Genomic DNA, 23901 nt, shown 5'->3' on the forward strand with positions numbered 1-23901 from the left:
GGCATCAGTTGCTGGTGTTTTATATAACAAGGCAACTTGTACACATACATATCTTTTTATTTTATTTATTTTTCTGTAAATATGCCATGATGTTAAAAGCTTACAAAATATGATAATGTATTGAGAAAAAAGAAGATTTAACTACTTTTTTATAAGCTTAATTAGCTGTAGATGCAGAATTGATGTAGAAATTACGGACACTGTTAATTAAAAACCCTTTCATACATCCACATTCATTTACTCATTCATAACTACTACTGTGGGGCACTGTGCTTGCCTGTTGCCTCACGCGTTTACCCCCCTTACCTACTGCTCTATTGAACCATATGTTTTCCTTCCCCCACATGCTCACACTTCCAGCATGGCCTAATCCTTCCCGCATCCACCAATCAGATACAGACACTGGTTTAGGTAACAGTCTGAACAGCCAATGGAAGAGCGGGACTGAGACGACAACATTACAGAGAGGCTGTGGACACGAGTGACAGAGACCGGCAAAAGGATGTAGGGAGAGCTAGAAAAGCAAAAAAATAAAAATAAAATAAAAAATCAAACAAACAGAGCAGGAATGGACAGCAGTGACAGAAAGCATGAAAATATGATGACACCAGAAAGATATAACAGACAGAAAAGACAGATGGCGCATCCACGCTGGAAAGAGTATGGATCGAATGTTACACAACCACGTTAAGTAACTTAACAAGCATTGGACAATCATTGCTGCACCTTCTCCAAACTTCTGAGGTTAAACACCCGTCCACGTAGGTTGTCACGATACTTTAATAAAGTATGCCCCCCCCCCCAACCCCTTTATTTATCTTGTTCTTGGGTTTGACTCCTTCTGCTTCTCTGCAATCAGGATGCAGTAAGGAAGAACCACTGCAGCAGAGGAGCAATGATCATTATCTCCTCAGATAAACTAGTATATTTGTATTGCTCATAAACTGTCTTCCCATTTTCCTTCACCAACTGAGCTAAGGATCAAGGTAATAATGTTACCTACCTGTGAATGACTCTGATTCATCCAGAAGCAGCATGGTTACCAAGAAAAAGGGAGAGCTGGTCTCCTCTGCCTCCTTTTAACACTCAAAGTCGCTTTTTCTTTGAAGTGGTAGAAAACTTAGAGATAAGGAAGAGGTTTGTTTCTGCTTCCTCTCAGTCTTATTTTATACTCGGCTGGGCTTTAATCAACTGCCTCGGTGATTGCCTGACTCACTGGCAACTGACAGACCACTCTGTGAGCTTCTCTCTACTCAGTAACAATGTGAATGTGAAGCAGAGGCAGGCAGGAGGGTTGGCAGATGAAAACTTACATAACCCTTCATGCTGGAGCTGGGGCCCTGCTGAGGGGGTACTCATACATCAGGGTGTGATCATCCAGCAGCCCTCCACACTTCCAAATAAAAAAAAAAAGAGAGCGAGAGAGAGAGAGAGAGAGAGAGAGAGAGAGAGAGAACACTCCCCCATAAACACATGCAGGACCACAGAGCATGTACGGAAGCAGGCACCCACACTCAAGCCTTTAAAGTATTTTTTAGTCAGTAACAGCATTCAGCTTCAAGCCAGTCAACGAAACTTCTTGTCTTCTCAAGATCAGATGGCATTAATTTACATTGAAGTACACACAACCACTTCTCAATAGATTAAAAGATTACACAAAAAATAGATGAGAGCAAAAACCATACTTGTGGTGAGAGAAATGCGATGTCAAACATGTACAATGGGTTGAAAGATGTCCTTTTACACAAAAACACCACCTTCTCACTGGTATTTTCTTTCTCTGGAATGAATGAATCTGTGTGCTGTGCACGTGAATGCAACCATTTCAGACACCAGTCAATTTGGTCATGGGAGCACGAGGACCAAAGAGAAACCAGCTGTCAAAATCTGGGTCAAGGTCACCAGAAATGCTAAGTAAGTGACCTTAAATAAACTCACATACCACAATAGACACAAAAGCCTTTTGCATGTAGGAAAGATAAACTTATACAATACAGTTATAAGGCTTTTGCTACACAAGCATTGCATTTTAAATGCCTTGTTTCCTAATATATATACATTTTTTTTGAAGAGAGTAATAAAATGGCTGTAAACATAAGGTGTAAAAAGTTTAAAATATGAACAGTCCAATGACCGAAACCTGCTGAGTAAAGAAAACCTCTGACTTTACTGTGACATTATAGGACAACTTAATATGAGAAAAGAGTCATGAAATGGGGAGGTTAGTTTATTACAAAAACTTTAAGCTCCCAGAGCCCTAGGTCTCACAAGGTAAACTCTTTTCGTCTACTTGCATTTGTTGTTGACATAAATATTGTTTAACACTGGCAAGTGCCAACTTGATATTCATTCCTAGGGAGTACAGTGTGTCTAAAGCAGATCGGTTTGATGTCTGTGGTTTTTCAAATCAATGTAACAGTTTTATCCAGACCTGAAGGAACACTGTTATGAAAACTTTACCCTGGATTAAATGGCTCATTACACCATAAATAAAAGCTACTTTGATTTGTAAAAACTACTGAGGAATGAAAGAAATACTTAAGTTAGTCTACTCACTGAAATTTTTTATCTAAGAAGTATCACAGGTCATAAGAAATACAAAGCTCCTGTGAAGTGAGACATCATTTTTTAAAGGAGAAAAAGGACGACTCTTGCCTCTATTTCATAATATGCCTTATGAAAGCTCTGAGCTCTGCTCTACCATGGCCCGGCTAAAGACGTGCCACTATAACCACATGTAGGTCAGTATGATAGAGCCCCCCCTTGTGTTTGCATATCCTGATAAAAATAAAGAAATAAGAAGGGAAAAAAAGCCAGAATCTGTACTTGGAGTGGAATGAATTGTTTGGTTTTGAGGAGGAAAAAATGGTCACTGAGCCAAAAAAAAAGCTGACATACACGTCAAGTCAGTCAAAAAAAAAAAAAAAAAAAAAAAAAAGAGCTACTCACCCATATCATGTGGCTGAAAGTTTTTATCCTCCTACTCTGTTGAGAGATCCATGCCTCCTATTACTCTCACTAAAGGAATATTAGTCCAGATGGGGTGTTTTCCTTCTTCTACACAACTAACATTTCCTTACTGTTCCCTAACTGAACCAAGTATGTGAAAGTGTGTATGTGAGTCTCCAAACATGTAGTCTCGTCTCGCAGTTAAAACGGCACTGTAGTGAGGACAGAGGGCCACTGGGACAATTACAAAACAATGAGTCGTTGAAACCAGCCTCAGCATGTCGTGTGTTGGAGCTACTCCGCCACAAGTTGTGCTGCTTTTCCTGTCCACCTCCTCCTCCCATTTTCTTTTCCTCCCCTCCCCCTCTGCAAACTGACACAGGAACCAGTATGATGTCAACAAACCACGCCCACTTCAGAGAAGCTGCCTTAGGTAACAGAGGTAATGGGGTTCAACTGGGACAAGATGGACAGCGGAAGAGGAAGATGAAGGAAGGGAGGGTGAGAGGAAAAAGAGAAAGAGTGGATTTGTAAAAAAAAATAATAAAATTATATATATATAAAAAACACTGTTACTTAATTAAAGCTATCCTTTTTCCCCATCTGTGGACATTTAACTGTATGTCTTACTAAATAAGGTAAAATTATCAAATGACTGGCACTAAAAATTAAATGAAATCGTTAAGGGTGATCAGAGAAAATGTGAGGATGAAAATTAATAAGAACGGGACACAGAAAATGTGTTATATACACATGATTACAAAACCATTTAAGCCTCCCTATGATTGAGCTCTGAACAGGAGGGAGGCAAGCAACATGGATAAGAAGGGGGTGATGGAGGAGAATTATGGCTGGGGGGAGTCTAAAAAATGACAAGAAATAATGTGTAGATAATTGAAATAAACAGCTAAAAGAAGTCAGAGGTGAACAATATTACGCGGTACTACTTTCTGGTCAGGACAGGTACTTTAAAATTCACATTTAGCTGCAGAGGACAGCATTGCACACTATTAACATAACAGCAACCACAAACATAAAATTTCAGTAAAACCTTAATGCAAAAACAATATATACCTACAATTCTGGGACAAATGAGGATGAGTTAAGTGGCTAGAGATGAAAATATAAAGAAAGAGCACTAACAGATCTGACAAGCTGTAAGGAAGTGAGAAATTTAAGATGAAAAAGAGGCAAAGGAAAAAGGAAAGAAGGAGAAGGAGAAAAAGGATGGTATAGGAGACAGTAGATGAGACTGTATTTAAAAGGACAAAAAAAAAAAAAAAACAGAACAGATGCAACAATTAAGCATTTAAAAAAAGAAAAAAAAATCTGAAAAATTGGTGTTAGTGAGGAAAGGAGCTCATTGAAAACATTACTGTGAACCCAAAGACCCTTTTAAACCCGCATTGGCATTCACAGATCACTTTACTCATGCACACAGGGGGGATGGAAGGTCAGAGCCCTGACTCACATGACTACACACACTAACCTACATCGCTGGAAAGCCTGGGGGAGGGGCAGCAGAGTAAGAAATAGGGAGGTGGGGGAGGATAGGAGGCGGTGACAGCAGCAACATGACACTAAGCCTGCCTGGTAACATGTGAATTTGCTCACACAGACACACATGAAGAGTCACCTTTGCCATACTACCACAGTTCTGCTATCTAGCCACGCCTCCTGTAGGGAAGAGGAGGTCAAATTTCACTGTTTACATAACCTAGATTGACCAATAGAGACAGAGACGGAGAGTGACAGACAGAGCAGGAGATGGACGTTGAGCCATATTAACTACATTTTTATGCTGCGACTGATCTGAGATTGAAGGATAGTCATCATTTACTTGATATAAAGTACAAGAACTATATCATAAAACCGACAAGTCAAAAGGCTTAATACACAGAAAATGCTCTCAGGTAAACAGACATTTAACAAATAATTATTTTATAATTATATAATAATTATTTTTTATGCTGCACCTGTTACGAAACACATTTCCCTCACAGGGTCATGTCTTTGTCCCCCCTCTCTCTGCTCAAGGCATGGCTTACAGCCATTTAAAAAATCCCTTAAAATCTTTCTTTTCTTTAGAAAAATTGCTGTAGTATTTACATTTATGCCAGTGCAACTGTACCGTCTCCAGGAAAAGTATTTCCTTTCACTTGCCAGGACAATCATTGATGTAAATGTTACCTCACAAGTTAACATTCCCATAGTTTTAAAAAAGAAAATGTTATTTTTATGATTAATTAAATTAATATTCACTGAATCAAGATTTTTTTCTGCAAATAAATTAATTTTGAAACCCCAGAGTCCTATCCATCTCATCTTATCCAGCTGTGGTTTTCACTGCAGCACTTAGCAGACAGAACATGAGTCAGCATTTACCTAAGAATGATGCTGCATACTGCGTACTTGTGGACATAAAATCACTTACCAATAACCGAGTGTGAAGATACCATTACATAAAACCATTTAAAATAGCTAATTAAGTGGACTGCTGCTGAATCCTAAATTGTGTGCTGATTTAATCTATATTTAAAAATTACTGCTGTAATTAGGAATACTTTGAGGATAAAATAAGCTAGCCAAAAAGGTATAGGTGAAAAAAAGTCTAAAGTTAGCTTTTATCCAACTTTTGAGTGTAGTGTGAAAGTGTTTATTGGCATTCAGTCCTGCATCAAACAAATCTGACTAAGATGTGGGTTTTTTAATCAGCTCAGTGGAAACACAACCAGTTGCATGTACTTTATTTTGACTGAGTTTGCTTTGGTTGGGGTGAAATGAATGGACATAACTAATTCGTGCTGTACAAAAACATGTGTTAAGGTCTTACATGGAGGCTCTACACCGAACAACAAAAAGAGAAGAGATTGATTTTAATGTGTGCAAAACCTGCTGGCAGCTCATTGTCAACCCTGCTGTCTACAGGCTGATGCCCACTATCCAGTCAAGACCAATAAACGTGTTTGATTATCAGAGAAAAAAACATGATTATCAGTTACTGTGGTCCAATGCAGCATGCATGATGTACTGTAAGCCCTTCATGTAGTCATAGTTACAGGTTTGTCCTCTGGAAGTAGTAATCTGATGTAGCCCTCAGAGCAAAGAAGCTAAACATGCAATTATCTTGTTTTTTCATCACAGCAGTTAAAATATTTTAAAGTATCCTGCAAGTATAAGACCACAACAAAAGAACATATACATAATTTTATTTCAAGGAAATCTCACAAGAGTTAAAAGCAAAAACTTCAAGTAAAGTTTTAAGGAAGTACAAGTGATGTAATTTGATCTCACAGCAGAATCTATAATTTTATAATGGAAACTTTGCTCCACACCACAAAACACTGATAGGCCACTCAGTCTCACAGAGGAAACCAGAAAATTAAAAAGCTAAACTCCCTGTCTGCTGAACTCCATTTTCACTCCTTTTAACTTATAACCATTTCATGTGGAACACTTAATTTTGATTTTACACACGATGTATGCAAAATATACAACTAAAAACCAATATATACTGACCTTTTACAGACTTTAAACAATTCACAATTAATATTTTTGGGGGTGATAAGCCAAGTTCTCTTATTTTCCACCATCCCTTTAAGGCGAAAGGTTGATCTGATGTGCTGCTCTGTGTATATACATTTATATCCATAAAGGATCTAATGTGTGAAAGAACCAACCACAAAATGACTGCAGAATGTTCTGTAATGCTGCTATGAAATATACTTTTCCTGTCTATAGTCACTTATTGCCTTCATAGGATACAAGTGAAAATAATGCAAGATTTAAAAGTTAAAAACATAAGTTTAGGGATTCAATGTCACTTTCACATGGTGAATGGTTCACCTAAAAATCTTTGTGTCTTAAGAAACAATTGAATAATCTTTACACTTTATGAAGCAACAGATCAAGGATCTGTTGTAAAGGATGTAAAAGTATAGGGGGGATTGAAATGATCTGGCTTCATCTTTATTCATTTTTGAAAGTTCCAACCTGAACAGCTTTGAAGAGACCTTTTTGACTTTGTTCCTATATACACTGCATTAAGACTACGAATATGTGGAGTCAGAGATATTCAAGACAGACTGAGGAAACTGTGTGATGGCCAATGACTGTGCACTCTCTGCCCATATTTAGATGTGATCACACACGCCATCTTGTTTGGAACATGTTGAAACTGTACAAGGTTAAAGACACTGACGTTTGATTGAAGAAGTAAATTAGTTTTAAACCTTGTTTAAGCTAAGCACTGACAAACAAACAAGCTGCCAGTTACTTAAAGAAAAATGTTGCAAATAGCAGATCTGGCCATCAAAGCTAAACATTAAACATTGTCAAGTGCGAGAGTTTTACTGAACACTTAACCTAACAATAAGCTCTTAGCAGCACCTTCTGTTACTGTTTCCATTCAGTCATAATATTGTTCATGTTAAATGACCTGACTTCCATTTCCATTCATTTAAATTACTTTTATTTTAAACACAAATCAAATTTGCCTTTAAATTCACAAAAAATATAATAGTTTTTAGTAAGAGGTAGTGCACATGTGACTGAACCTGCGTTAACACAACCATTCAATTTGCAGAGCAACGAGAAGAGGAGGTGCTCGCTGTGGTTGAAATATGTGTGTGTGATCTGCAAAGTAAGAGATGGATGCAAGGGCTCTCTGCTTATTTTCTGCCTCTCAGATTGCTTTCTGCGTCTTACGATGGCTCCTCATTAATCTGGTTTTGGCATCTGTTCAATCTGAAAGCATGAAAACCACATCACAAACTGTAGCTATTTTTGGGGACTATAAATGCTATTTTTTAAAATAATTTAGCTTATCCCTCACTGTCAAGCCCCGGCAGTGTCAGAACATGCCCTTACAAATTCTTTGACTGATTAAAAAACAATAAAAAACCTGCAAAACTGACTTTGACTCAGTTGCAGGGCCTGTTTTTAGTGGCAGTGTTGTCAGTCTAATTTCTGATGCTGCTCCCAACGAGCAAACCAATGCTGTTTAGCTGTACCTGAAGGAGAAACAAAACAAAACAAAGAAATCTGCAAGAAAATGGAACAAGTTTTTTGTAATTTAATTGAACTTTTTCTTATTCATATCTTATTAATGCAAATTAAAAGCAGCGATGGAAACCTGGATAATGAAACCTCTTCAGCCCACCACAGACTCCTGTCAAGGATTCTTCATTTCTGACTGCTGCTAAAAAGAGACGTTCACCATCAGAGTGTAAATCAATGTCAGCGGCGTCAGAATGAGAAACAAAAATTTAAGCTGGGCTCAGAACAGAAAACATGATTCAAGGCCTTGAAGGCAGGTGGTTTGCTGATGAGTAATTGAAAATAACCATCAGTCAACCTGTCACCTGATCACAATACTGTGCACGCACGCACGCACACAAAAAAATCCGTTTTTGTCACACACATACACAGACACACAAGCAGAATGATCTGACATGCTGGTGAGTCAGTATGTAGACCAGCTGGTGTTACTGTATCACCTCCCACACTTCACTCTGAGCCGTCTCTAATCAGGTCACAAACACACACCAACAGACACACGCGCACACACACACAAACTGGTGATGTTACAAAGTGTGTCATGATGTTCCTTGAGCAAACTAAACAATGTTGGCAAAGGAAGATGTTCAAGAATTTAATCTGGGTCATTTTTTTTTACTTATTTTACTCACCAAAGAATGAATTTAGTCCTAGTCTAATTAATTATTTTGTGAATAAAAAAAAACATGTTTATGTAAAAGCAGTAAATGGTTTATGCAAGTTTTTTTCTCTCCCTTTAAGGCTTTAAAACAAAACAAAAAGAAAAAAAACAAAAGAATTCATATCAGTATCTTTGACCTATAGGAGCCCGACGTGACGTGTATGTTACATACAGTTTCGGAGACATTTTGCTTCAATTTATGGTATAAACTTTGCTCAGAATCTAACACAATCTGATACTTGTCTTCTGTTCCCTAATAGATACCCAGAAGCAGAAAACCACATTATAATATTTTTAATGTGTCACATGGTAATAAATGGTAGATATCCCTCCCCAAAAAATGTAAATTCTTTTGTTACATTTTGTTAAAGGGCCAAATAAAGACCTCATATTTAAAAAAATTGGACTTTTCTTACCATTTTTTCATGGGTCAGGCCTTAATGGGTTAAAATGGAGCAATGCAACAGCTTTAGAAAGATCTTAAACTCACTTTGATTTTAGCTGACACAGAAATAAACTGACTCAAAAATATTCTTATGACAGTGCCTTTGATTTTCAATAGCTGAGAGCTGAAATAAAACATCAACTTTAGGCATTGAGAAGAAGCTTTTGGCATTTGTTGCAATGCTTTTACTAGAAAAAAGCATTTTTCTTTAACACTTAAAGCACAACTTTATAAATGAATGTTGGATGGAGGTTTTGAATCACTGCTGGAGTCTTGGGCTCCAGTCACACTGCAGCTCAATTCTGATTTTTTTTTTTTGCCCATACGTGACTCATATTGGATTTTTTAATGACAGTCTGAACAGCGCAAATCCAGTTGTTTTTAAATCCGACCCAGGCCACTTTCTGCTCTGTGTGGAAGTGACCACAGTCTGAAAGGTCACGCCGCATTTCATCCGACTTTGACGTCACAGAAATCAGACAAATGGCACAATTCTGCTTTTAACAATATTTACTGTGTTGTTGTCTCTTCTTTTTCTTTATTTTTTTTTTTTGTAAATGAAAGTGACAAGAACACAACACCAGCACTTTAAATATATGAACAAATTAAGCAAAGTAATACAATGAGGGGCAGAACAGGGGTGTATTTACAGTTAGCATGTGTTAACGTGCTGGTCTGCTCCACGAAAGGCCATTAAAATTTCAAGGACACAAAAAATTAAGAATATCAAAAATGATATTAGTGCTCTCCTTTTTCATTCATCAATTGGGCATCATTTTATCAGTTCAGAAAGGGCAAGTACTTCCAAATTGATAAAGAGACGTGAAGCATGTATTACATCTGTAAATGCTACGCACACCGTTACTTCAGGGCCACAAACCGTTCACACTTCAGTGGGACGAGGCTGCATTGAAATGATAATATGAACAACCATACAAAAAATTAAAAATAAATAAATATTATTGGATTTCAATTAAAAAATGGGACTTGAGCATTAAGACCTGCAGTGTGAAAGTAGCCTTTATCACAGCTGCTTGTTGCTAGTTTACCTGTGATGCTATGCTCATCCACACAAACTTGGGAAAACACATCAACTTAATAATCTTAATTCAAACAACAGTCCCATGAGTTTTTGTGCTGGTCAGTGTGAAGCATGTTCAGTAAACGTATTCAGTTCCTATTATAAGTTAAGTAAAACTTCTTGTATTCTAGTAAAATTAAACAATTAGCTTTAAAACAGTCGCGTGCAACACTAAATTTAACTAAGGACGTTATGTGCATTCTTGTGTGTGGGTTTACATGAAAACAGGGAGAGCTAGCTTAATTGAAACATATGCATGATCTTAAATATATTCAAATTGTTAAATGACATCTTAATGCATATGCCTTGTACATTGATCCCAACAATATTAAAATTAAATTAAATTAGGCCAAATCAATTTGATACTTTTTGAGTGCTTTGCAAAAGGCTGAAGAGAAAATGCGTTGGAACAATTAAGCCGTTTGTCATCGCTACCTTTGTTTTTCTACCTCAGTGTTGGAACTGAGAGATACATGAATAGCTTGCGCAAGGATATTCTCCACTTCTGACAAAAAACGTCCAAGGTGATGCATCATATCGCTGATGAAACCACGGGGTGTCAGTAACATTTGTGGGAGGAAACATGTTTAGTTGTTTTTCTTCAGCTTGAACACAAGTGTGCTCTGCTTAGCGACGCCTACACACAGGCAGGGGAGCAACAGGCTAATTAACAGACTATTATTCTCCTACTCTCTGGAGTCGTGTATGTATACGTGCACGGTCAAAGATGTGACTAAACCTCATAATAGGCCCATCTGAACTGTACTGAACTAATAACACATCCCAGTTTCTTCCTTCACACTCACAAATGCACCAGAAACCCTGAGATGCACAAAGTGAAAACATACACACACCTGACCCAGTATTACTGCAGCATCAAGATTGGTCTGTTCTCACTGTCATTGTGAAAAATGGCCTCACTTCTTAATGCACACATTGAGGGTCAATGTGAGCCTTCCAGTCTTAGCTTGTGAATATATCCTTATACTTTTTAAAGGGTCTGCTTGTGTTTTCTGTTGGGAGTGATTGCTCTGGAGGTTCAGTTAAAAATCTCTTAACTCTGATAATTCATTGATTTTTGTATGTATCGCCTATATGCAACACAAAAAGTAACCAGTGCTGGAATAAACAGAGTTAAAATGAACAGTTACTAGAGGCGTAACTTTTTTCACTGACAGCACGTTACTATTGTAAGGTGAGATCATTTTTTATTTTGGGTTAAAGTAAGTTTCACATTTGTTCGGACTATATTGTGCTACTACTTTATTGGAGAGGAGGCGGAGTGATACAGTTGAAACTGTACGTTTTTCTTCAGAGGATTGCCTGCTGTTTTCACACAGCACAATCTTGCTCTATTTTTTCTGACTGTATGACTGTATCAGCCATTTAGGAGGTCTCATTTTTTATATTTGGAATTGCCACACAGCAATGCCTCTAAAATCCAGAAAATAATCCAGGATTTTCAAAACACTGAATGAAATTTAACTAAAATTAACTAAAAATGGGAAAAAAAAAAAAATGTAGTTGACTCCAAACTCTGCTACTGACTTGGTATTTCTTCTATTACTTCCCTCAATGAAAAGAGAAAAGAGAAAGTCATCTTATGTTACACATCTGTCTGGTGCAGCTTCTCTCTAAGTCTCATCTTACCCGTCTATACAAACCTTTTGGTACATACATACATGACCAAGTGTTTGATTCAGTGCATGTGATCACCATGACAACCCCAAACTGTCTGACAGATAACTAAGTATTCAACTTCAAAACTGACCTGACCTTCTCTGGTACTAAAAATATATAAAAAGCTTCGCTCCGTGTACCTCATGCCACTCAGCGCATTAAGAACAACAAATGCAAAAATACTGTATTACATAAAATAATACAGAATGAATCACTTTTGAATGTGTTTGTAACAGAATAACAGTATATCATGTATGACGCTAATAGAACTTCCGTTATACTTTGGCAAAATGAACTTACATGATTAAAAAATAAAAAAAAAAGTCTCCAACACTACATTACTCTACTTATTTTTCTTTTCACTATATACTGTAGCTTAGAACAGGGGTGTCCATCTCTGGTCCTAGAGGGCCACAGTTCTACAAGTTTAAATGTTTCCCAGCTCAAACACACCTGATTCAAAATAAATGGCTCTCTTTAAGAGCTCGCTGTCAAGTGCTGCTCAAGTATGGTGATCTAGTAATCTGATTCAGGTGTGCTGCAGCAGGAAAACCCAAAACTTGCAGGACATCAAAAGATGGCGGGAGACTGACTCCAGAACTGAATGTTGGCCGCTAATGCACACGCACGCACACACACACACACGCACACGCGCGCACACACACACGCACACACACACACGCACACAAAATGCATAAGATGATACAAATATTTTTATGTAAGGTCTGTGCCAACCTAAAAGACAATGAATTGAGACTAATAATAAAAATCCTGTCAGATGGGTGGGATGAAGGTAGTTCTGTTAAAGTGAGAAGAAAAAAAACTAAATACAGAAAAAGTAAAAAATTGTAGACAACAGGACACAGAAAGGCAGAAATGGGGATATTGAACCTAAAGGAGGCAACTTGTGACAGTTGTTATGACAACCATGGGACAGACGTAAGAGACTGCAGGGGGTGATGTCACAGGAGCAAAATAGACTTGTAAAGAGAAAATAATGATGTAAATGTGTGTTTTTCTCCAAAAATATTCTATCCTAACACCCCATAACAAGATGACAAGCTCCAAATTGCACATTTGATCTGCTTCAATATATTTTCTAAACTAAGACGACTTTAAGGCTTTGTATTTATCAATCAGCACGACATACATAAATAATATACAAATAGAAACCTCAACATAACAAAGACAAGAATGGGTTTTCAGCTACACTGACTGCTTGTTTAGTGAGAAAACAGTCCTTCCCCCTGACCCAACATATGCAGCTTTTACACCAACAGTAGCATATTTTAAAGGGTTTTAAACACCTTTAAACCCAGTAAAACAAACCAATGTAACATGATCCCACTGCATACAAAAGCCAAATGTTAGTGGATGTTACAGGGTTTTTCCCAATTTATCATAACTTAAAAAAAAACTTAGTGATAATTTTTTTTCAGTGATTTTGATTACAATACATCCAACAAGGAAAAAAAAAAACTATCCAACTATCTTACCTCAGTATAACCTTTGACACTTTCAGGGAGCCTTATGTCTATACAGTAAGCAAACCAAACTCAAAGGATATTTAGCTTTTCTCTTCCGATTTATTCTTCTTTAAGGAATACCTTAATTCCGACTAGGTCTCTATAACAAATGCCCTTCTTGCCCTGTGTATGTTTTGGTGGTCTGTCCAGAGGATTCTGCTGCACTGGTTCAGTTATACAAAGAGTTGTACAACCACTGTGGTAGAAATGTTTTATAAGCTTGATCAGAAGAAGGTAGAAGGACCTGAGCCCCATTTTTGCAATGATTAATCAATCATCATCATAATCATCATCAATTCTCTCTCTCATTCACACACTGAGGGTCAATGAAATTGCACTGTCATCATTATAGCTATAGAATCTAGCAAGACTACTGCTGTGAATAGGACATCATGTACGGTCTCTGTGTGTGTGTAAGGAGTTCTTCACAGGTTTACAGGTCCTTGCTGCCAAGGCCAGAACATAACAAGCAGTCTGTCATTATTATAAAAGGGTTGTTTAATACTGACTCCCAGTGATGTCGATACCACAGGTCTCCATAGGCAAGAAATCAGACATGTTACACACAGTTAATTTCAGCTGTATTCATTTAATTTATTAAAATAAAATCCTAGCTAATTAAACCAAGAGACTGTATGACCCACATCTTGAGCACAGCTGTCTGGAGGATCACAGTGATGAGGAGAACTTCCTTCGTGAAATGTTGGTGATTTCATTGGCATTAAATTAATTAGTTATGGATATTTATGTTTAGTTTGTGTGTTACCGTTTTGGATTGACCAATGGGGAGCACAATGAAGTGAGATGAATGGTTTTGTGAGACTGAGCTAAAAGTTAAAGTTTTCAGTGCCACTAAAAGTGGCTTTTTGCTTTTTATTAATTTGGCTAGATCACCATTGTAGGAGCCATAACTATAAACATGTTTCATGTTTGTACTTTGTTGATGTGTACACACTTAATTGGTGTTTGGGAAGTGAGTGTGGCACTTGGGTCTTAAGTGGTGATAAATAATTGCTGTCACCTGGGCGCTTGGTCGGTTCTTGATGATGTAGAGGTGGGGTGAGCCGGGGAGCGTTATTGTTTGTCGATCGCATAAGCGTTCGAGAGGATGAAAGAAATTATGTTAGTCATAGAAATATGGAATTTGCATTGTTTTGTACTCGCGTAAATGAGGATAATAATGGATTATGTGAAAGTATGAATAAACAATTGCGAGACATGAGGAACGTCATCAAGTTCACTCCCCTGTTTAGCCTGCCGAGGCTGAGCAAGTTGGCGTTGGATATTTAGCCGCAATAATCAGTCAACAAACAACTAACATTTAACGTTGGAAAGGATTAAAGTTTATCAAGAAGAGCCCATAGGATTATTACGAAGTTGGAGTTCTGGGACATCTTTGTGGACAAGCTGGCGTTTGCGGAGAAGCTATGAGTGGATCGTCGTGGTTGGAAGGTCTCAGCCTACGTTCATTAATGGTCAGGTTTGATTCATTCATTGCAGCCCGTGGAATTAACGTATGGCTACACGAAACGTGTTTTATATGAAAGCGAGTCAATTTCCCCTGATAGGTTTAGCGGTACAACCACATTAGGTGGTTGTATTGTTTAAAATTAAATTAATTCAAGCCGCTTTGCACATGCTCGTTCCCTTGTCGTGTTGCGATGACAAGAACCAACCACAGAGCTCTGGACCACAGCTTCTGAGGCGCTCCCCAGCCTAGCCAACACCTTTCTTGCTGGGTTTTCTCAACCAGTTCAGTCCTTCAGTCTTAAGGTGGCATAGTCCACACAGTCTTCTGCCTTCCACAGTTTCCTTGTTCCGATCTTGATGCTATCTTTCTTGACCAGCTGGTCACTTGACTGCCTCAGGTCAAGCATCAGCCTGGTCTCCTCCAGCCTGCAGCCGAGAGAGATGTTTTTTTAAGATAATTGCAGCGCATTTTTTCCAAACAGAGCAGTCTCTGAAAGGCATCTTGAAAGTCCCAGCCATTTCATGATATAGTTATTGGCTCAGGACTGTTGGCAGGCTGAACCCGCTTAGTGGTGGTGATGGGTCAGGGATGTCTTCACTGCGCAGCTGATTGCAGAACTCAACAATAATAATACACACCAGGTTCATTCTGGCATTGATGATGCTCCAGTAGAAGACTCCTGCATCCAGTGCAGTGATGTCCAAAATGTTACAAAACACCACAACAGGCCATTTTCTGGTTGCAGCTCGAGACGAATACTGCCTCAGCATCTTGTCAAGGATGTCTACTCCTGACTTGGTCCTAATGTAGTAAGAGGAAGTGATCATTTCTCCCCCATCTGAGTCTGCCTCATTCATTTGTTAGAGAATAGCCAAAGTCTTGTCTTGTTTGGTCACCCTAAGCTGATTCAAGTCCTTTGTAATTCCCTTGGGCCAGGAGCACCTCACAGAGGATCCCATGCTAGGAGTCTTGGTGTGATTATAAATGGTGCTTTTAAGCTGGACAAACAGGTCAGCTCTGTGGTTAAGTCTAGCTTCTTCCAGCTGAGACCTTTTACCAAAGTCAATAAGTCTTACCTTATCTAAGTAAAAGAGACCTTGAAAAGTCACCCATGCTTTAATTTCTTTTTGCTTAAACTGTTATAACTCCCTGTATGTGGGAACAGAACAGTCGTAGCTTCACTGCCTGCAGCTTGTTCAAACTGCAGCTGCCCGTCTCCTCACCGGGACAAAGAGACCATATAACTCTGGTGCTCTCTTCACTCCACTAGCTTCCAGTCAAGTACAGGACTGATTTGAAAATTCCTTTATTTGTTTTTAAGTGTCTGAACGGGCTGGCCCCAGAATACCTGTTTGATCTCATCATGCTGCATCGGCCCTCCAGAGCACTTTGTTCAGCCAGTCAGATAGTCTTAGAAGTTCCTTGATCTAACTTAAAAACTAGAGGAGACTAAGCCTTTCCAGTTGTGGCTTAACTGTGGTCTGCAAACAGTCTGTCGGCTTTTAAATCTGCTTAGGATGCACTTGTTTGCCATGGCCTTTGGCTGAGTACAAGCACCCTTTTGGAGATTTTATGTTGTATCTTTGTGTGTTGTCCCTCTGTCTTTTATTTTATTGGTTTGTGTAAAGCACTTTGGAGGTTTTGGCTGTATAAATGTGCTATATAAAATAAAACTGACATTGACATTCAACATAGCAGGTAATAAAAAGTGTTTGTGCATGTGAAAAAGCCAATTTAAATTCAAGAAAAGTTATTATACCTGCAGTTAATCTCCCTGGCTCTCATTACACTCACACTTCAAAACCTTGTTTTATCTCACTGGAAATAATCCGAAAAAGCACTCCAAGTATGAGGGATCAAAAGTATGTTTAGATTCTAAACTGTAAGATGTTCACAATGTGCTTTCTTGAGCCGCAAATCCCAAAATGTGTAAATACACAAAGTTGAAGTTATCTAATTAGTGACACTGCCGCTCATGTTAGTTTTATCACCAAAATACACAAACACACTACCACTTAAAACACCACACATGCACACGCACACACACACACACACACACAACTCTGCACTTAAAAGAGCTGATAGATGATTCATTCATACTGATGGAGGACAGAGAGCCACATACTGACGAGAACGATCATTCTGGTCACAAAAGTAGAGAAAGCAACTGCTGCTTTAGTTTGCCCGACAGCAGGGCTGGGACGATCATATGACCTTGCTTAATGTTTGCAATAAATTTCTGGTTGATCACGGTGATCAGCTGTGAGACTCTTTACTTTATCAAACAGCCAATCAGAGTTGATCTTTTCCTGCTCCACTTCCATAAGTTGCTGGACAAGATGAAGGGAAGCAGAATGACCAAACAGTTGGAGAGCAGCAAAACAGACGCCAGGCATGACAGTGGAGTTATCCTCTGAAGATGAGGTCACAATGTCAGTTGTGTGACGGTGATTTGGATATCTCTAACTAATATCTGGTTTCTTTAGTTTTCAGTACAGATGCTTGGAAACTGGCAGTATAAAAAAAAATGATAAAAAATTGAGATTGGTCAGTATGAAAAAAAACAGTAATCTTTCTTTTGTTTTTCTTGCCATATCGCTCAGCCCTACTTGACTGTAATGTTTTAGTTATATGCAGATTAATTTGCAGAATGACAAACATGATAAAAGTAATCCTTGGAAAAAATAAAAAACAAAAAAACACAACAACAAAAAAAACTGTAGCTAAAGTAGCTTCAGTCTAACGAACACTGTTAAAGTAACGGTTGTTGGTCAACCACTCCGGACAAGGACAACCAACATCTTGGAGGTTAAACCTGTCTGAGGAGCAACAATCTCTTCAGATTGTATAGTGACTGAATTTTTATCTTACACAATAAAGTTTTTTTTTTACTTAAGTTGTTATAGTATTGTCTTGCAAAGATGAAGATTCTTGCGCTGAGAGAGATATATACAATATTCTGATTTGCCATAAGCATAAGTGTAATGCCCAAGAAAAATAAATTTGCTCTTTGAAAGTGATTTAAAGTGCCGGGAGTGGGACAGCTTCAGTGTGAGGTGCATACAGACTGCTCATCAGGGTGAGTACAGCCACTGCAAAGACTTGGACACGTCAAGTTTCAAGCCTAGATATAGCTACATCCAGGAGGAAATGGATGGTAAGTTATGATAGAAATGGCTCGTTTAGGGTTTTAAAAGTCAGGAATAAAAAAAGGAAACAAAAAGGAAGCCAGCCAATGGAAAGCATAATGCGCAATGTCTCTTTTTTTCAGAAATTTGGTAACAGTAAAATTACCACAAAGATGAGACTGTTGTATTCACCATGTTAACTCACCGTACATCTCTTCATCTTCATCATCTCCATCATTGTCTTCATCATTATCACTAATGTAGATTTCTCTCTCCCTCTTCCTCCATCGTTCCTCTTCATCATCAGACATCCTGACCTGACAGCTGATGCTACCTTAGCATGGTCGTGTTGCACACACCTAAAGCAGCAAAGTACAGGTATGAATGAGCAGGTGTTAATACATACACACACATACAGTATCTTTTAGGTACAGTAAATGGTTGTGTCCTACGTCTCCCAGCACTGAGAGCTTGAAGCTTTTCCTCATGTGACAACAGTGTGGTGACTCCCCTGTATATGGGACACAACATATGTTATCTTCATTTAATATCTTTTTTTTTTCTTTTTTAAATCTAAAATATTGCCTTTTGTACAGCAAGTACACTGACAGGAACTACTTCTTCTTCTGTGTTAACCAATTTCAGGGTAAAATTATTCACCATATATACTGAGCTGAAATTTGCTCTGGTAATGTTATCAGAAGTGTTTTTTACATTTGCACAGAACTCTGTAAATGTTTTGGAGATGTTCCTTATTAGCAGCATGTATGAAAACATATGCATGCAGGATTCTCCCCAGACCTCTTGTGCATTCTGTAAGAGTTGCTACTATCCTTTGTGCTGACTTGACTGATGCTTGCCCTATGGATACTAACACACCTCATCTGCTAAAAAAAAACAAACAAAAACAAAACAAACTTTTGATTTAATTTTTTCCCACAAAAATTCCAAGTGTTGCCAATTAGTAAAAGTATTGTTGCATGCATCTACAACACCAAGGATCAATGGATCAAACATGAAAAAGTTGGCTACCGCAGAGGACAGTGGCTCAAAGAAACTTTCTAGAGTGAGGGATAACAAAGGTCAATGTAACCTGCAGACATAAGATGTTGCTGGAAAGAAGATAGACAAAGCAAAATGTGCCAGGGTGAGACTTTAAGAGGACAGGCGGTGAGTTGTCAAGAGTGTCTGAGATGCTTTAAAAGCTCCATCTGTCAGCAAAAGAAAATTACACTTGTGTCACTCACAGGATTTTCTTTGTGCCAAAGCAAAACACTAATATAGTGTAACCACATTGTATGGGAAACCATTAATCTCAAGCATGGTTCGGTAAAAGCAACGTTGTGCTTCTTTTTGTACTTGTAGCTCTGCAAGTAATTCTAAATAATCATAATCAGATAAAAACAGGCAGAAGCAGCAGCTAACAGACACGTTTGCACTGCAACAAATTCAAGACAATGACAAATAATTCTTTAAAGAAAACTGTTAGTTTCTCATTCTAAATCGCACTGATTTGGCTAAGGTAGCCTTAAAACACCCGAACTTATCAGCAGAAACTGTAATTACCACCTTAGATGTCATTTCTACTTAAAAACATTGGATTTAAATAATAAGCAGTTTCACAGCAAGGTTAATTCTTGACCACCTGCCAGCTCACCTTGCATAACGTCACACAGTACATTACACAACAGGTACCTCTGGCCAAACTGGCCTCTTTGTTCAGCAAGGAAGTTTTACAAGTCAAACGCAATCATTCCAAACTTAAAAGACTGGTTGTTAGGCTGAAAACCAGCAATCAAGGACCCAAAATTTTTGACCCCCCCCCCCAATCTGATAAAGTTAAAAAATGAGTAGTACCAAAGAAGCTATTCTAGTGGATTTGGGATTATATTCTATCAAAAAAGAAAAGTAAACTAATGCATTACATTTAAACCTATAACAACAAACTGATAAAATGACTTTTCATTTATTTAAATTCATGGGAGAAAAAAAAAACAAAACAATAAAATACTATGTGAAGGGCCTCCTGATCACATGGGCAACCATTGCTGCAGAACTGGTCCTCGACATGACAAAACTTGTCCCTACCATTAGCTTTAATGATGGTTTGCACTTAAAAGAAACTACTGGCACTCTTCCCGCCCTGGTACAGGACAGGAAGTGACCTGTGGTTTCAGATCCTCTGTATAAGTTAAAAACCCCACACAACCTCCTCTGTAGAGTCCCAGTAGATTGGGAGCAAACATAGTTAGACCTGTGGCATCTAATGCATACCAGGATTCCCCACCATTGGTGAAAAGAGAAGATGCTGCATCTGTGTCTAACACTGCTATTCACAGTCAATTAGTTAGTATTAACATGGGAATATCTGTTGCCAAGAGATTACACTGCTGAAAGCATTGCTGCTACAAAAGCACTGTAATTTGACAACAGTTTGGGCATACAACAAATCCTAAACTCTGACATTACACTACAACGGCAAAACATTAAAAGCACAGTTCAGAAACCAGATAAGAAAAAGATTTTCTTCATGAAAAAAGACAAAAAGCAACATCTGAGACAAACTGAGTCTTTTTAAATGAAACATTCTCCAGATATAAGCTGATCCACGCCAGCACATCGTCTAAAAGGGTTACACGAAACTCCTGCAGACAAGCTGTACTGCTTGTTAGTTCGGTCACAAATCACTTGACTCAATGCCATCAAGCTTTATGTAACTTTATATACCAGAGGGAAGCAGGCCAACCTATTCTGTTGACATCAGGCTGTAAAATAACTGTTACATAACACAGACTTGCTCCATACTGTCTTTGCAGCTCTGAGCAGCTCCATGTTGGCTTAGACTCTTCTTCTCACCTGATGTGACCCGTTTAACTTTTTGGACATGGACATATTAACCTGCACAATACAACACAATCAACTAAAAGCTATAGTCCCACTCTCACAGGATGCCTTTTTATTTCTAAGAAATTACCGTTTTAAAAACTATGCATGAGACAAGACGAACTCATGTTCTCAGAGAAGCTTCACAGAGGTAGGTTTTTTTGGATTGGATCATAATGTGTTGTTCTGTATTGATGATGTGATGTAAGAAACACTAACTCCTCCTCTTCCAAAATGTCCCCATAACTTGCACCCTGATTTGAACTGATCAAACTTAGTATATACTCCACAAGTAGCTTCACACCAACTCATTTTAATCCGACTCTGAACATTTTAAACATGAAGAGGGTCAAACATGAGTCAGCATTCAGCATCATTAACTACCTTATTTATTTATTTTTTACTCAAGTAGAAATCTTTTTTCGTTTTATCAGCCTATGAAGTTCAATATCCTTTTCGCAGGCAAGATTGATGTGCCTCCACTGCACATTGCCATCCTGTAGGTAAGGTCCTGAGGCTGAACAGGAAGCTGACGAATCTCGGAGGCAATCATAATCCCAACACCATGAGTGCAAGCAAAAGGCTGACTTTTTCACATATCAGTTATTGCACCAGTAAGTTTATACTACTGTTTTCCACATTGTAATAAACAGTATTGGGAGCAGGTTCTTTGATTTAACTTTACTTAAAAACACTTCATTTTTCCTCAAGGGACAAGTTGTCCTGTAAACACATTATGTCACCTAACTCGCCCATGATTCAAGCATGCAGAGAAACAACATACACCACAGAAATCATCTGAATGAGTGTATGAGTGGTTATTTTTTCCTGTTGATTCGATCTTGAAAAAGTTTACACCACCCCTCTCAATCAGATTGAAAATTCTTTTTGATCAAGGCTGATCGGATCTGCTGAGGTGTTTACATGGTGCATTTTTATTCTGATTAGAATACAAAATGTTGTTGAATACAGCATTTTTGTTGGAAACTGAAAGATTTAAGGATTAGTGAGCATATTAGGATCCAAAAGCTCAAAAAAAAAAACGTTCACTGGAATTCGTACGCATTGTGCATGTCAAAAGTGTTTTCCATCATGTAAACACACAACTGATTGGACACTGTATCTATCGTCCATTTAAACATGTCACATTCTCTGATCAGACTCATTTCAACTGGATAGATTTGTCTGCTAAACATGGCTTATGTTAAGTTCTGCAGTTATGTTTACCTATATATACACGAGTCATACACTAGTAGAACAACACGGTTTTAAGTTATGTTTACTTTAATGTAACTTTCTCCATTTTTGTTAAAATTTACACTAACTTTACCCTCTTGGGCTTTGATTGGTTGTATAGATGTCTGTAAAGACGTTCCTGCTCGCACAAACTTCTTCCAAATGCCTCACAAACAGGAAGCAACAGGTTACAAAAGTTGAGTGCTAACTGACCGCCATAAATTACATCTAAGTCAGACATGTACCGTAACATCAATTTTGTCAAGTGTCGCCACAAGTAAAGTCAAGACTGGAGATGATAAACTCAGTTAGGGGATGGTAGGCAGGGCAGAATATGTTGCTCTCATCAATAATTACGTTGTCGCTCAGCCAATTCTATGATGCCAGCTTTTTTTTTTTACAAATTATTATGATGCTAAATGACCTCTTCTTAGTACAAAGAAAGGCAAAAAAAAAAAGCGGTATTGCATGGACACGTTTCTTGTGCAGATACAGAATGATCATTGCATGAACAGGAATTACAAACTTCCATGGAGAAAGGCAAAACAACAACAACAACAACAAAAAAAAAAACTAAACAAAAGAACAACTCATTTCCCTCATCAGGAAAACCTTTTAAAAAAAAAACAAAGACAACAAATTACTAAAACATTTTATTTGTAAGAGAATTTTGGTCAGATTTCTTGGATAAATCAGAAATTGATCAGTTGGCTCCAATAACATTTGTTTTAAGAAGCCGAATCAGAAATGCTCTCTAGCCTTTTATGTGAGATGAGAGCCAGCAGGAAGTGAGCCAGTTTGGCTCGAGTGAGTCATGCATCTGCACAGAAAGCAGCTTCCACCGATTAAATACAACACCTCGGTAGGTCCCTGTCCAGTTCACAAATCACATCAAGAGCAGTCTCTGAGAACCTTTCCTGTAGGTGACGACCATGCTGCCAAATTATGCAGGACTGAAATATCATTGATTATAACTCAAGTCGTTTTCCCAATCGCTATCACTGTGTGTGTAATTCAATTTTAATCAGACTTGCAAAACTAAGTTTAATATACAAGTAACACATCATTTTCAGTTCTATCGTTTGTTTCTATCATTGGTATAACAACACTGTGATAAGCCTGCATAACTCTTCAAATTAAAGAGTTCTTCATTTCTGTTACACAGCAGTGACAAACATATATCCAAACTTACAAAACAAAAACTTTTTAAACTCTCAAAAGTAGTCGTATGTGTTGATTTAGCTACTTAAAAGAAAGTGCAAGTATATTCAACCAGCTACAGAATCTTACCTTATATAATCTCACACAGCGAGCAGTTCCAAGGATGCCTGATGCAGCTGGCATGTCTTTGTGTATAACAGCAGTACTTTTGGGTCGGCCAAACAGAGCAAGAAGCAATTGAAATTCTGTGAATGTGGAAACAAGATGCAGATGAGGGTAAAACGAATAGCACAGGAGGAATAAAAATAAAAGATGAATGATTGGGGATGAATTGACAAAGACAGGAGGATATGCGGGAGAGGGCGGCTGTTAGGAGAAGCAGGGGGAGGGGAGCGGACTGTAGCCTCATGTCCTAAAAACACCCCTGAAACCACGGAGGGGGAGTAACCTAAATTTCCCCAGTTAAAAAAAGAGACTATCCTGTACCCTTAAGCAGCATGAGATCCCACATACCATATGTGGTATCTCTGCCTAAATTACTACATTGGTTTGGATTTGAACAACACAAATACTGTGAAAAGTACAATATTAATCAGTTGCAAGCATTTACATATCTGGAAAT

General features: G+C 38.1%; 1 protein-coding gene across 5 annotated transcripts in view; it reads right to left on the reverse strand.

Moving 5' to 3' along the window:
* The window catches only part of LOC121651426 (helicase ARIP4-like), a 66717-nt gene that overhangs the window by 35290 nt on the left and 7526 nt on the right, over window positions 1-23901 (reverse strand). The window contains exons 2-3 of one of the 5 annotated variants that reach the window (XM_042003632.1): window positions 23409-23524; window positions 18205-18358 (exon numbers count right to left, since the gene is read on the reverse strand). In XM_042003632.1, coding sequence (XP_041859566.1) covers window positions 18205-18310 — 106 coding nt within the window. In that variant the 5' untranslated portion in view covers window positions 18311-18358; window positions 23409-23524. Of the gene's footprint in view, window positions 1-1003; window positions 1278-2949; window positions 3155-18204; window positions 18359-23408; window positions 23596-23901 lie in introns of those variants that run through there. The other 4 variants (XM_042003631.1, XM_042003629.1, XM_042003635.1 and 1 more) reach the window with 4 other exon arrangements.

The sequence above is a fragment of the Melanotaenia boesemani genome, chromosome 13 (assembly GCF_017639745.1).
Source record: "Melanotaenia boesemani isolate fMelBoe1 chromosome 13, fMelBoe1.pri, whole genome shotgun sequence".
Taxonomy (NCBI): domain Eukaryota; kingdom Metazoa; phylum Chordata; class Actinopteri; order Atheriniformes; family Melanotaeniidae; genus Melanotaenia; species Melanotaenia boesemani.